We start from the raw sequence: 12,779 nt of genomic DNA on the forward strand, positions 1-12,779 counted from the left end.
AACCCTGTCCCCACAGGCATCCTGGCTGTAAAGCTGTCACTGGGCAGCCTGCCTTGCGGCCGAAGCCAGCAGCTCTACTCGCTTTTGCAGAGCAGCAGCACATGATGCAAAAAAAAAAGGGGAGTAAGCAAACGCTGCTGCAGTGCCCGTCACCAGGAGACACCAGGGAAAGCGCCGTGTTCCTGGACTGGCTTTGGATTGAGGACACGCCACATGCATCCAGCACCTGCTCCCAACCTCCTCCAGCCTTGCACGGGGGCAGCGACCAGGCCCAGCTCCTGGGTTAATCCACCTTATACCGAAGGCACCTCATACAGAGCAGCCAGGGCGTCTCCAGAGGTCAGGGGAGACTTCAAGGAAATTCGCAGCATCTGGCTGCCTGCGAGGGATCTTACCTCCTATCACTGTGGGACTTTTACATTCTTTTTCCAGGTTATTACAAATTCTCAAGCATTTCACCAAGACTCTTTCCTGTCTAAACCAAGTCCTGGATACAGCTGTCCACTCCACCTGTGGCCATTGGGGTCTTTCCCAGCCTCAACGAGTACACCTGGTACGCCAAGGCCCTTCTAGAAACCAGCCTGTGTTGTGTTACAGGCCAGCTCTTTTGGATGCTCCAAAGGGTAGAAGTTGTCTTCCCCTGCCTTTGCAAGTACCTCTGCCGCTTGGCAGACAGCTTAGTTCTTGCTGTGTTTGGACAGGAATTAAACCATGGATGGATTGGACAGCGAGTTTGGACCACAAGCTCCTACATCTCTGCCTGGGTGTGTACAAACAGAGAGATGCTATAGGGTCCTTTGGGTGCCCCGAAAGGTGACACAGAGCAGGCTGCAGAGGCCAGGAACAGGCACCCAGGTAACAGCAGGCGTGGAGCTGCCCTGGCCCTGGCCCATCTCCACTGCACAGCACAGCAGCAGTGTGAAAACCAGCAAGCCCAGGCCGCACTGGGAGGTCAGTGCCAACTAGTGTGGTGCTGATGAGTCCAGCAGCTGAGCGTGGACATCTCCAGTAACATAATTTGCTGTGGTTTGGCTGCATCGGAGCGTCCCAAGGATGCATTGCCAGGACACTGCCCTAGGACAACGCATGCCCCGAGACACGGGGAGTGGGGAAGGTGAAGGTGCCCCATGCGTCCCCTAAGCAGCAGCTGATGCACGTGCTGCTCTGTGGTTAGCGAAAGGCCATGGCACATGGTGCATGAGGGGTTTATGCTGCCTGCCACTTTGGTGTTTTAAAAACCTCTACGGTGAGAAATTACTAATCTCCATGAGGTCTGCAGTGTAGGTGGGTTTTGTAGATTGCTTTACAGAGAGCTGAGTTCTTTGCCCAAGTAAATCTTACAGGTATCAACACTAGTCTGGTTGGAAGTGCCATGGCACTGGGCTGGAGAGGGAGGTCACTTGCCATGGTTTTTTATGCATCTGAAATCTTCTGGCATCATGCATGACTTCTGGTTCCCTCCACTTGAGAGAATAACAGCAAGCAGGGAAAGAGGGAATTTCAACCAAGACACGATCTGGAAACGCAAATTGTTGGCTGGAGCAGAAGACCAGGGTGACAAAGTGGGCAGTTTTGGTGCTGCTGCTTCTCGTTGGCTATGCAGAGGCACTGGGCAGTACTGGGCTGTCCATTCCCAGGCAAGCTCAGATGTCGCAGATGTCCAGCCTCCGCTGGAGACATTCAAATCTCATTCCTGGAGTTTAGGCTCGGCTCTCGGACCAGGCACCACAGCTCTGCTCTGAACTGCCCACCTCAAACATAGTCCCAAGCACAGTGTGGCAGGGAGCCTGGAAAGGCTGGGGGGTGGCTGGGAGGGTTGTTCAAGACCAAAGTGGTGTGGAAGTGATGCGACATGGTTAAGAGCATGTGAGCTCTCATTTTGTCCCCATCTGCAGCTGGCCCACAAGCTGCAGATGAAATTCCTCTTTGCTTCGATCCTCACCTCCCTCCAGCCTTGTAGTCTGCTTCTGCAGGCTCTGGCAGACAAAATGGCTCTTCCATGGTGCTTTTTTTTTTTGCAATTAGCACCCTAGCAACACCTACTTACAAGGCAGGTCTGGGGTTGTGAGGCAAAGGCTGGCTCAGAGCAGAGTGAAAGAGAAAGAAATACCAGAGGTGTTAGCATGCTGAAGGTAGAACTGAAAGCAGGAGGCCAGGCTCCATGGGCAGGATTGCCACCCAGCTGCTCAGGGACCCACGAGAAGGGGGCTGGGGAGCCAGGCAGCCTCTTCCACTGCACTGCAAGAGGCAGCCAGAGCTGGTCAGTGAATCCCAGCTGGCAGGGACAACCCAGCACAGGAGGAAGAAGTGATTTGCTTGATGTTTCAAGAGAAGTGTGGGCAGCAGGGTGAGGGAGGGGATTCTGCCCCTCTACTCTGCTCTCGTGAGACCCCCCCTGCAGTGCTGTGTCCAGCTCTGGAGCACCAACATCAGAAGGACATGGACCTGCTCGAGCAGGGCCAGAGGAGGCCACGAAGATGATTGGGGGGGCTGGAGCATCCCCCTGTGAGGACAGGCTGAGAGAGTTGGGGGAGTTCAGGCTGCAGAAGAGAAGGCTCCAGGGAGACCTCAGAGCGGCCTCCCAGGACTTAAAGGGGCTACAGGAAAGGGGGGGGAGGGACTCATTATTGGGGGGCTAGGGACAGGATGAGGGTTAATGGTTTTAAACTGAAAGGAGGCAGATTTAGATTAGATATAAGGAAGAAATTCTTCCCTATGAGGGTGGTGAGACACTGGCACAGGTTGCCCAGAGAAGCTGTGGCTGCCCCCTCCCTGGAAGGGTTCAAGGCCAGGTTGGACGGGGCTTTGGGCAACCTGGGCTAGTGGAAGGTGTCCCTGCCTGTGGCAGGGGGGTGGGACTGGATGATCTTTAAGGTCCCTTCCAACCCAAACCACCCTATGATTCTATTTTTTAGCCAGCTTTTGTGTTGAAGAAGCAAACAACATGTTGGCTATATCCACAAGCCCTCCCCAGCTAGGAACACAGGTCAGATGCCCTGTAAAGTGGGTTTGCTGGGGTTTCTAAGGTACCACCAAAACAGACTCTGACAACCTTGAGACGAGCGCAAGTAGCACACTGCCAGTCTCTCTGGGCATCTGTTCCTTCTTCCACTCTCTGGGTTTGCAAATGGTTGAATTAAATGTGACCTGTGGGCATGTCTGAATCAAGATCCTTGTGCTGTGTGCCTGCTGCAGCCTGTGCAGACCCCTGGCAAGGAGTCTGCAGGTCTGTGGGGACTGCAAGGGTCTCCAGGCAGCCTCCCTACATCCACAGGCATTCCTGGGCAGAAAGCAATTGGACCCAGAGCACGTTCTGGACAGTCACCTCTTTCCCCAGCCTGAATCTACCCAGTTTGGCTCATGGAGGCCATAGGAGGCCATGCTGGAGTGAAGGGTCTCCCCTCATCCACATGGCTGTAAGGCACTCAGGTTGGTCAGGTACGATGTGCCCTTTGTAAATCTCTGCTGGCTGTGCCCTTCTCATCCTTCAGGTGCTTGGCAGTGATTGCCAGGAGGATTTGCTCCATCACCTTCCCAGGGACAGAGGTGAGGTTGGGCAGGCTGTAGTTCACCAAGCCCTCCTTCTTCCCTCGCTCGAAGCTGGGTGTGATGTTTGCCTTCTCCCACTCACCAGGAACCTCTTGATTGCTACAAACAGGAGGTAATGGACAAGAGGGAATGGCCTCAAGCTGCGCCAGGGCAGGGTCAGACTGGCTCTTAGGAAGGATTTCTTTGCAGAAGGGGTTGTTGGGCGTTGGAATGGGCTGCCCAGGGCAGGGGGGGAGTCCCCATCCCTGGAGGGGTTGAAGAGTCGGGCTGACCCAGCGCTGAGGGATCTGGTGGAGTTGAGAACGGTCAGTGTGAGGTTCATGGTTGGACTGGAGGAGCTTCAAGGGCTTTTCCAACCGAGATGATTCTGTGATTCTGTGAACTTCCAAAGACATCAGAGAGCAGGGCGTTGGCCATCTCCCTCAGCATCCTTGAGTGCATCCCACCTGGTCCTCTGGGCTTGTGTATGTGTGCCCTAAGTCAGTCTTCCTCGAGGATGGGTAATGCCTCACTGCAGACTCTGCTGCTAGGACCAGGGACCTGGGAGGCTTGAGGGCAAACCTCAGCAATAACAGCTGAGTCAAAGGCTTTGTGTACCTCGGCTGTCCTGGGTCTGTGTCACTAGGACCAGGGACCCGAGAGGCTTGAGGGCCCTTACTGGCCAGCAAGAGCCCAGCTGCAGGAACCCCCTGCAGTGTTTCCAGTGCCCATGGGCACTGCCCCCCGAGACAGCATCTCCCAGAGCTGTGTGGGGTGCGGGGATCCAGGGTGCTGTGAGTCACCCTCTCTGCTAGAAGGAATTTGCTTGTGTTTCACTGCTGGAACCCTGCTGCACTTAATAAATTAAATCTCAATAAATTCTTGTTTCCCTCCTCATTCCATTTTGGCTCAGGTGCATTATGACCTGACAGGTATGTTGGGGCTTGCCAGAGGCGTGAGCTCATGAGCATTGAAACCTGCCACATCCACCCAGCACTGCCCAGTGCCCGGATTTCCAGTGGCCTCGGACACCTCATTGGTGCCCTGCGTAGGAGGGCTCTGATGCTCTCTGCAAGCTGCCTGCAGCGAGAGCTGCTTTCATTTTCATTTTTCTCAGTGCTGGGAACTGTGCAGCTCCACCCGTGGCATCAGAAGCCTGTGTGGTGGAGAGGCTCTCGGTCTCCATCTGCGGCAGGAGCCTCCAAAACGAGCTGTGGCTGCCCAGGCGGGAGCACAGAGCCCACAAACCGCCGCGCGGGAAACCCAGGTAGCGCCCGGTGTCACGCTGGTAACTGCTCCGGTGAGTGCGACAAGAGGCGTGAGGGCCGGGTGGCTGCGGAGCAGGGAGGGCTGGCCTGTGGTTGCCATCCCTCTGGGAGCAGGGAGGCCAGCCAGGGTCTGTCTTGCCGAGCCCGTTTGGGCACGGGTGGGGGAAGCCCTGAGATGGCCTGGGCAGCGCCCAAAGGAACCTGCCCAGAAGCATTTCAGCAGCGCGCAAAGGGGCTCTGTTGTGTGCTTTGGGGTGCTCAGCGAGCGCTGGGTGTGTGTCCCCCCGCTTCACCACTCCCCACAGTGCTGCTGTGGGTGCTGGGGACAAGAGTTGCTGCTGACCTCCCCTCTCTGCCACAGATGTCTCAGGAATCGTGGCGGCCGAGCCACCCCAGCGCCTTGCTCATCCCCAAGGCGCGGGCAGGGCGAGCGCAGCGTGCCGTGTACCTGCTGCTGGCTCTGGGCGCTGCGGCGCTGTACCTCAGCGGGGAGCCCCTCGCGCCCACCGCCCGCAGCCTCACCTTCCACTTCACGGCCCTGCAGATCGGGGTGCTGCTCAAGGGCACCTGCTACCTGGCGGAGGAGATCTTCCACCTCCAATCCAGGTGAGCCAGCGTGGGGGTGGCTGTCTCCCCAGTTCCTGGGAACACCCTGGGGACAAGGGTGTTGGGGGGGGATCTGCTCCTTGTCTGCGCTCCCACACATCCCCTCTGTGGCAATGCCCGGCTGTGCCCGTGCCCTGCCGTGCCCCCGGCAGCACACACTGCTCCCTATCAGCCTCCTGTCTCTCTCATCTCTTCCTCCCTCTTCTCCCCATCTCCTGCCTGCCCAGATCCCCCATATGTCTATGGACCTCTCCCTTTGTTGTGGTTTAACCCCAGCTGCTCGCGAGCAACTTCCCCCACGGTGGGGTGGGGGAGAATCAGAAGGGTAAAAGTAAGAAAACTCATGGGTTGAGATAAGAACAGTTTAATAATTGAAATAAAATTTTTAAATATTAAAATAAAGAAATTGTAATGAAAAGGAAAATAACAAAAAGAGAGAGAAATAAAACCCAAGAAAAACAAGTGCTCGCCCCCAACTGACCGATGCCCAGCCCGTTCCCAAACAGTGGTCCCCTGGCAGCTTTCCCCCTAGTTTATATGCTGAGCGTGATGTCAGATCCCTTTGGCGAGTTGGGGTCAGCTGTCCTGGCTGTGTCCCCTCCCAGCTTCTTGTGCGTCCCAGCCTCCTCGCTTACTGAGTTCTCGACTTAGTGTAAGCACTGCTCGGCAACATCTAAAACATCAGCGTGTTATCAACGTTATTCTCATCCTAAATCCAAACTCAGCACTATACCAGCTACTAGGAAGAACATTAACTCTATCCCAGCCGAAACCAGGACACCCTTTCCTCTCCGTGGTAGCTCCCTAGTGTGCCCTTTCCCTGGGGAACAGAACTTGGCCCCCAGCCTTTCCTCACCACCCAGCACCGGAGGGCACAGGGCTGTTGGAGACAGTCTGCCCTTGCTGTCCAGGGTGACATTACGCCTGCTCCCCTCCGAGACCCACGGGTGCTGCCAGAGGCCTAAGCGCTCTCCTGGCTCGGGGCACCTGGGGTGCGCTGAGCAGGGTCCCACAGGGCTCCCTGGCTCCACACTGCTCCAGAGGGTCAGCGACCCTGGCAGGGAGGTGGGAGCATCCCCTGGCCTGTGCCCTGTGGGCTGCAGATGGTGGGTGGGTGGCCACCAACCTGACTTCTGTCTCCCTCTCCCACCCAGGCACCACGGCAGCTTCTGGAGGGCCCTGAATGCCTGCCTCCCCCAGCGCTGGCATGGGCTCATGCTGCTCGTCTGTGGCTCAGCCTATGTGGCTCTTCTCGATGGAGATGGGCAGCTGCTCGGCCTCCACCTCGGCCTCGCCAGCCTGTGCCAGCTCCTCATCCTCGCTCTGGGGCTCCACGTAAGGCACAAACACCTCTAGCCTGGCCAGCTTCCTGGGGAGCACTTCAGCCCTGAGCAGTTGTGGGGGCACCTGGCCTGGCCCTGCATGGTCCCTGCACGTACAGCCCCGCGGCAGGAGAAATGCTCTCGTTAGCTCAGCCCTGAAGAGCTGATCTCCTCAGCCCCATAGTGCCACAGGCATCAGCAGGAGGGCCAGGCTGCCTTTAATGAGCACAGCCATCCCAGGGTGCTGGCAATGGCCCTGCTGCAGCCAAGAGCCCCGCTGACACAAAAAAAAAAAAAAAAAAAAAAAGTGTATTTTTAAATCTGTCAGTCAAGCTGGTGCTTGAGGGGAAAGGGTAGCCTGTGTGGTCCCCAAAGGGTTGATTATCAGACACACTGTGGGCGGCAGAGCCCAGCTCCAGGTTCCTCTGCAGCATTGGGAGGGCTCTGCTTTACCCCAGCTGGAGGGGGAGAGGGGTCACCCAGGCTACAGGAGGGTGCTTTGGGGAGGGCAGCCACCAGGCGCCTGCGGGGGCTCAACACCTATTTCCACCTACATGAACACACAGAGCTGGCAGGGGCCACTGATGGCCCTGGAAATCCTACCATCAGGCACTGGGATGGCTGCTCCTGCATGCTGGAAGCGTTGGGCAGATGCACAAATTGCACTGGGACACACGAGCCCAATGGAGGGTGCAGCCATGGCTCTCCCCAGCATCACCTTCCTCATCTGCAGGGGCTGCATGGGCTGTCAGGGCCCCACTGCTCGCCGTGTGAGGGAAGGGGGCAGCAGGATTGCTCACTTTCCAGATCTCTTTGGAGAGGGCGGCCGTTCTCCAATGACTGTAGAGAACCGACTGTTGCAGAAGAGCCCAGGTGGCTGCTTTCATCACCACTGGTCTGTCTTTCCTTCCCTCTGCAGAAGCCCTCAGCAGTGGAGGTGTCTGAGATGTCTGAAAAGTCCAAGCAGAATGTCGCTCATGGACTTGCCTGGTCTTATTACATTGGGTACCTAAAAATAGTCCTGCCACGTACGTAACTGTTTCCCTGCATTATCATGCCTACAGATAGAAATAGCTCCTAATAACAATCCTCCCACTTTTACAGCATTAGCTGGGAAATGGGGAGCAAGGTAGAAAACAGCTAAACTCACACCAGGCCCCTCTGTGCAATGCTCTCTTCAACCAGGGGTGAAAAAGTCGATGGAGGAATTCAGCAGAGCCAACCCCAATGTGCTGGCATGCAGCGAGACCTGGAAGCTCCACATCTTGGTCCCTCTGAGCTGTGACGTCTGTGATGACCTGGAGAAAGCTGACAGCAATATCCAGTACCTGACAGACCTCACCGAAACCACCCTGACCCGAGCTGGCACCAAAAAAAGGGTCTACAAACACAGCCTCTACACAATCAGGGATAAAGACAACAAGGTAAACTGAGTGTGGTGTCAGAAGAGCAGTCGGGATGCGTCAGCCCAGAGGTCTTCCTGGCCTCAGATCCCAGCCCAGAATAGGCGTAAGGGCAGGACAGTGTCCCCTCTCCTATTAGATACTCCAGGATTTCAGCAGGCTTCCGCGAGATGGAGAGGTCCTGTTGGTGCTGGCCACCTGCACCCCTTCCTCCTGGCTGCCTCCTCCCAGGCTCAGCCCTTGCAGGGATGTTGGGCTCACTTAACCCCTCCTGGAGTTGATTTAAGTCCAGAAAACAGCAGAAAACTGAGCAGAAAAAAAGCAGATGTGAGATACAAAGCATCACATCCCACGGGACGAATGAATATTTCCTTTTGTTGTGAAGAGGTGCTTGAAAATGTCCGTGTGAGTCGTTGTATAATTTGACTCTCTCCCATTCCCCCAGTCACCTCTTTTCCAGGCTGACGAGCCCCAAATCCCCCCATCTCATGCTGGATTCATCTCCTTCCACATCTCCAGGCAGATGGGCCTCTGCCCCTGCACCCTTGGAGGGGAACACACTGGTCCTGCTGACACAGCTGTGGATGAAGGCGTCGGCAGAGCCTGGGTCCCCCTAATTTGCCTTTTGATGGTGGCTGAGTGCTGAGCTGCTGCTTTTAAAGCCCTGTCTGCAGCGACTCCAGGGCCTTTTTCCTGGCCCTGCTCCTGGGGAAGTACAGCAGCATCGGGTTTTTCCCGCTACAATGCATGCATTGATGCTGTGTTTCATCTGCCAGTCCCCTGCTGAGTCACTCAGCACTAAGTGAGCTCCAGTAGCTCTGCAGCCTGGACCTGTCCTGACCTGCTGGGTGTTGTTGGTAAAATCTACCCCTCGTCTTGCTGCCCAGTCACTGGTGAACATGTCCATGGCAGGTCCTCCTTGGCACCTGCTCCGGGTCACTGTGGTGACTGCCTGCCAAGCCTGGCAGCTTTTCCTGCTGCTCTGTATTTACCCAGGGATCCTGGCCCTCTTCCTTCTAACACACTTCATTAAACTTTCCAGTTTACCCAGTATAAGACTTACTGGTCACACTGCTCCTCCTTGGAATTTTTTACGGCCTTAACCAGTCTCTCCTCATTGGTTTGGTCAGCCTCCTCCTAGCTGTGCGTTCATCTTGCCAGTGTTTATCCTCTTCTCTGCTCTCCTACTCTCCATTAGGATTCTCAGACTTCCCCTTGTCTAGAAGCCACCAAGAAGGTGTGATCAGACACGGGCAAGGGGTGTCTCCATAGGGGACCAATTTCCATGGGGAAAATCCCCCCCCAGGCTGCACCTTGGGAGCACTGACAAAGCCGGTGGCTGCACCCCAGGGCCCGGAGGGAGGGGGGCAGCTCCCTGAGGCCACCCAGAGCGTGGGGCACAGCTGTACCTGCTGAACCCAGGGCAGGGGGACCCTGCAGCCAGAACCTGTGTCCCTGTCCCGGCCGTCCAGCACACAGCACCAGTGCAGGGCAGGCCAAGGACCCGCAGAGAGCTCTCGAGGGCTCTGCGCAGCGCCAGGGTCCCCCAGCAGCCCTTTGCTGGGTGCTCCTGCCCCCATGTCTTTTTTCTTCCATCCCTGCAGCTCTGGCACTGCGCGGTGGAGTATGCCACCCCGCTGCAGTCCCTCTACGCCATGTCCCAGGACGAGTGCGCTGCCTTCAGCCGGGAGGAGCGCCTGGAGCAGGCCAAACTTTTCTACAGGACCTTAGAGGAGATCTTGAAAGGCTCCAAGGAGTGCGCGGGTACCTACCGGCTCATTGCGTACGAGGGTGAGTGAGGAGGGGAAGAGGGGCAGGAGTGCCCAGCACGGCGGCTCTGCCCTCCCAGCCCCCTGACTGATGTCAGATCAGGGCAAACAAGGCGAAGTAGGCAGGATCTGTGCAGTGCTTGGCTGATATTCCGCTCTCAGATGGCCCTGTGGGAGGAAGGGGCAGCCTGCCCACACAGAAGGACTTCTGCTGCGGGTCTCAGAGGAGCAGGGAGGGTGCTAGCAGAGCTGGTCCCTGCTGAAGGCACCCGAGACAAGCAGTCTTCCCCTGGGGCAGCAGGAACGCTGCCTCAAGGATTAAGTATAATAGTGGGCTTCCAGGGGAAGGAGCAGCTCCCTTCACTGCTGATGTTCGTGGGAGGAATGGCTGGGGCTGACAAGCCCTCCCCAGCAGTGGGATGGGTGTGCATGCGTGTGCTGACTCAGTGGCATTCCTCCTGATGGGATGGGAAGAAGCGAGGCTTTCCCTTCTTCCCATCTTGCTTTCGTTTCCCTTCTCCTCACCTCTGCCAGCGCGGCAGGGATTAAAAACAGCTTGCTGCTTCGTGCTGGAATGAATCTCGTTTTTCAGAGGAAATTCAGCACTCTCCCTGATGGGGGAGGTAGTTCCCATCACAACAAGCACTACTAGGAATTCAGCACATTGTGGTTGTATTTTACTCTCCTTCATGCACTCTGTGTTTTAATTTCTTTCTTCTGGCGTGCTGAAAGGGGGAAGTCAGAACTGTGTTTTAACTTCTCAGGAAATTCTGCGTATTTTGGGGCATCTCGCAGAGACTCTGCTCCCTGCCCAGACCCCTGCCTCGGGCCTGACCAGTGAAGGTGGGGTTTTGTCTTTCTTCTATTCCAGAGCCAGGAGAAGCAGAGACCCACTTCTTGTCCAGAGAGATCCTCTGGCACCTCTGGCAGCAGCACCACGAGGAGTATGCCGTGTGCGAGGGGAACCACCCGCGTGCCCCATCCACGACCCTCGACTCCACGGACCTCAACCTCCAGATCAGCGCCTCAGACCTGCCGCACCCTCTGCGAAGCGACTGCTTCTGAAGCTCCAGCGCTGCCCAGCCCCACACCACCACCTCAGGGCTCCAGTCCCCCTTCCCCACGCCCCTTCCTCTCGCAGCAAGTGCTGCCCGTGCCAGCGATCCCCAGCCTCCTGCGGGAACTGCTCACCAGAACCTCCTGCGCATCACTGACACCGCACTCCTGGGACATGCTTCCCATTTTCTTTGTTATGTATATCTCGTATATTAATCCGTGGATGGTTGTTTTTTCAGTCTGCTTTGATTTGTGTCATATAAAGCATTTTCCTCTGGAGTGAGTTGTATTATCCTGAATCTCGGGCACAGCGTGCGGTCTGCCCTTGGACATCCTGTGGTGTTGGATGCAGCTTTGGAAACCCCATCCGTGAGTGTGTCTGTGTGTGCTGAGTCCAACACATCCAGCCAGCATGGCCTGACGAATCTGATGGCTTCTGCAGGCACAAGGAGTGTGTGCAAAACTCCAGCCTGACGCACTGTGCAGTCACATACAAACATCCTCCCTTTCCACCCATTTGGGATGTGAAGGTGGAAGAAGAGGAGGTCTTGATGCCTTGTGCAACAGGTAGAAAGAAATGTCCTGTTACACCTTTTAAAGTCACCCTCGTATGATTGATCCATGTTTGCTTAACATGTGTCAAACCTTCAGAACAATCAGACACTGGGCTCAGAGAACCTTGCAGTCAGAACTCGCCAAAACCAGCCAACCATATAGAAAAAAAAAAAAAAAAGGTGTAGGTTAACCCACACTGCGCCTGCTCCAGAGGAGAGTTCAGCTAAAGGACACCCCTGAAGACCACCAAAGACCCCCAGGAAAGACCCTCAGAGACTCCAAGCGGATGCATAATTAGGATGTAAATATTACAATTAGTTCCAGGAAAAAGAATGAATATGTATGACTCTTCTGGGAAATCTAATGCATCTATAAATTATTGCACAATATAAGCTCTGCATGCTGCAACGTGTGGCACGCACGCTGGGTGGAGCAGCCCTCTGTGCCATAGGAAGGAATGCCTGCCTTCTAAAACTTCAAACCAAGGCTTAGAGGGTTCTTTTGAGACCAGATTTACAGTAACATTCTGGCCTGGGGAACTCTGACATTCAGTGGCCCCACAGCGCAAGAAACCTCCCAGCCTTTGCTCCAGCCAGTGATTTTGCCATTTTGGTGCCTGCGGATGCCCTTCATGCCCACGTTCCTCCCAGGGGCTCTGCAGAAATGTTTCTCCAGCTCCAAAGGATGTGCCGGACGCCCTGGAGCTCTGGGGAAGGGGCAGGGTGCAGTCCTGAGACAGTTTGCATGTGGGTTTTGGTGCAAGACATCACATGTCTCAGCCCTCTGTGCCTGGGGGTGTTACCCCCACAAGCCCAGCAGCCTGGGCCCTCCCTTCCTGCTCTCTGTGGTCAGGAGGAAGCAGAGCAGAGGATGTGCAGCCGCTCTGCTCAGCGTGGCTCTGAGACAGACGATTTCTTGGCTCTACCCACCTACATGGTACTCAGGATCTGCCTGGAGATGCTTAGGCTAAAAAAGGGGCTGTTCCCGGGCCAGCCCCAATGCCTGGACACCCGACATAAGGCCACACTCGCTGAAAAGACTCGGCTTGTGAGGGGACAGAGCCTGCTCCTGGGGGGCTGCCAGGGCCAAGGAAGTGGCTGAAAAATACAGTCCCTGTGGTGGGCTGCTGCCAGGAGCCTTCCCAGCCCTGAAGATAGCAAAATCCCAAAGGTGCCCCGCATGACCTGGGGCAGGCAAGCCATCTGGTCCCTCCGGCAACCAAACACGGGTGACAGTGTGGCCAGAGCTGTGTGCCATGGGGCAGGATGGCAA

General features: G+C 56.1%; 1 protein-coding gene across 2 annotated transcripts; it reads left to right on the forward strand.

Moving 5' to 3' along the window:
• Positions 1-4,654: 4,654 nt before the first annotated feature.
• Positions 4,655-11,231, forward strand: STING1 (stimulator of interferon response cGAMP interactor 1). 2 transcript variants are annotated; one of them, XM_074883983.1, is made up of 7 exons: positions 4,655-4,828; positions 5,158-5,402; positions 6,557-6,737; positions 7,644-7,752; positions 7,910-8,148; positions 9,732-9,918; positions 10,768-11,231. In XM_074883983.1, exons 2-7 carry the CDS (start codon positions 5,158-5,160, stop codon positions 10,959-10,961), a joined length of 1,155 nt encoding a protein of 384 aa, XP_074740084.1. In that variant the 5' UTR covers positions 4,655-4,828; the 3' UTR covers positions 10,962-11,231. The 2 variants fall into 2 exon arrangements, with proteins under 2 accessions (XP_074740084.1, XP_074740085.1); XM_074883984.1 differs by having other exon boundaries at positions 4,655-4,795.
• Positions 11,232-12,779: the final 1,548 nt, after the last annotated feature.

Source organism: Strix uralensis, chromosome 14 (assembly GCF_047716275.1).
Source record: "Strix uralensis isolate ZFMK-TIS-50842 chromosome 14, bStrUra1, whole genome shotgun sequence".
NCBI lineage: Eukaryota > Metazoa > Chordata > Aves > Strigiformes > Strigidae > Strix > Strix uralensis.

Bases quoted from the DNA above. Each gene is read 5' to 3' on its own strand.
- STING1 (XM_074883983.1), top strand. From the start codon at position 5,158: ATGTCTCAGGAATCGTGGCGGCCGAGCCACCCCAGCGCCTTGCTCATC. The intron at 5,403-6,556 runs GTGAGCCAGCGT...TCTCCCACCCAG, and splicing joins ATCTTCCACCTCCAATCCAG to GCACCACGGCAGCTTCTGGA. The intron at 8,149-9,731 runs GTAAACTGAGTG...CCATCCCTGCAG, and splicing joins TCAGGGATAAAGACAACAAG to CTCTGGCACTGCGCGGTGGA.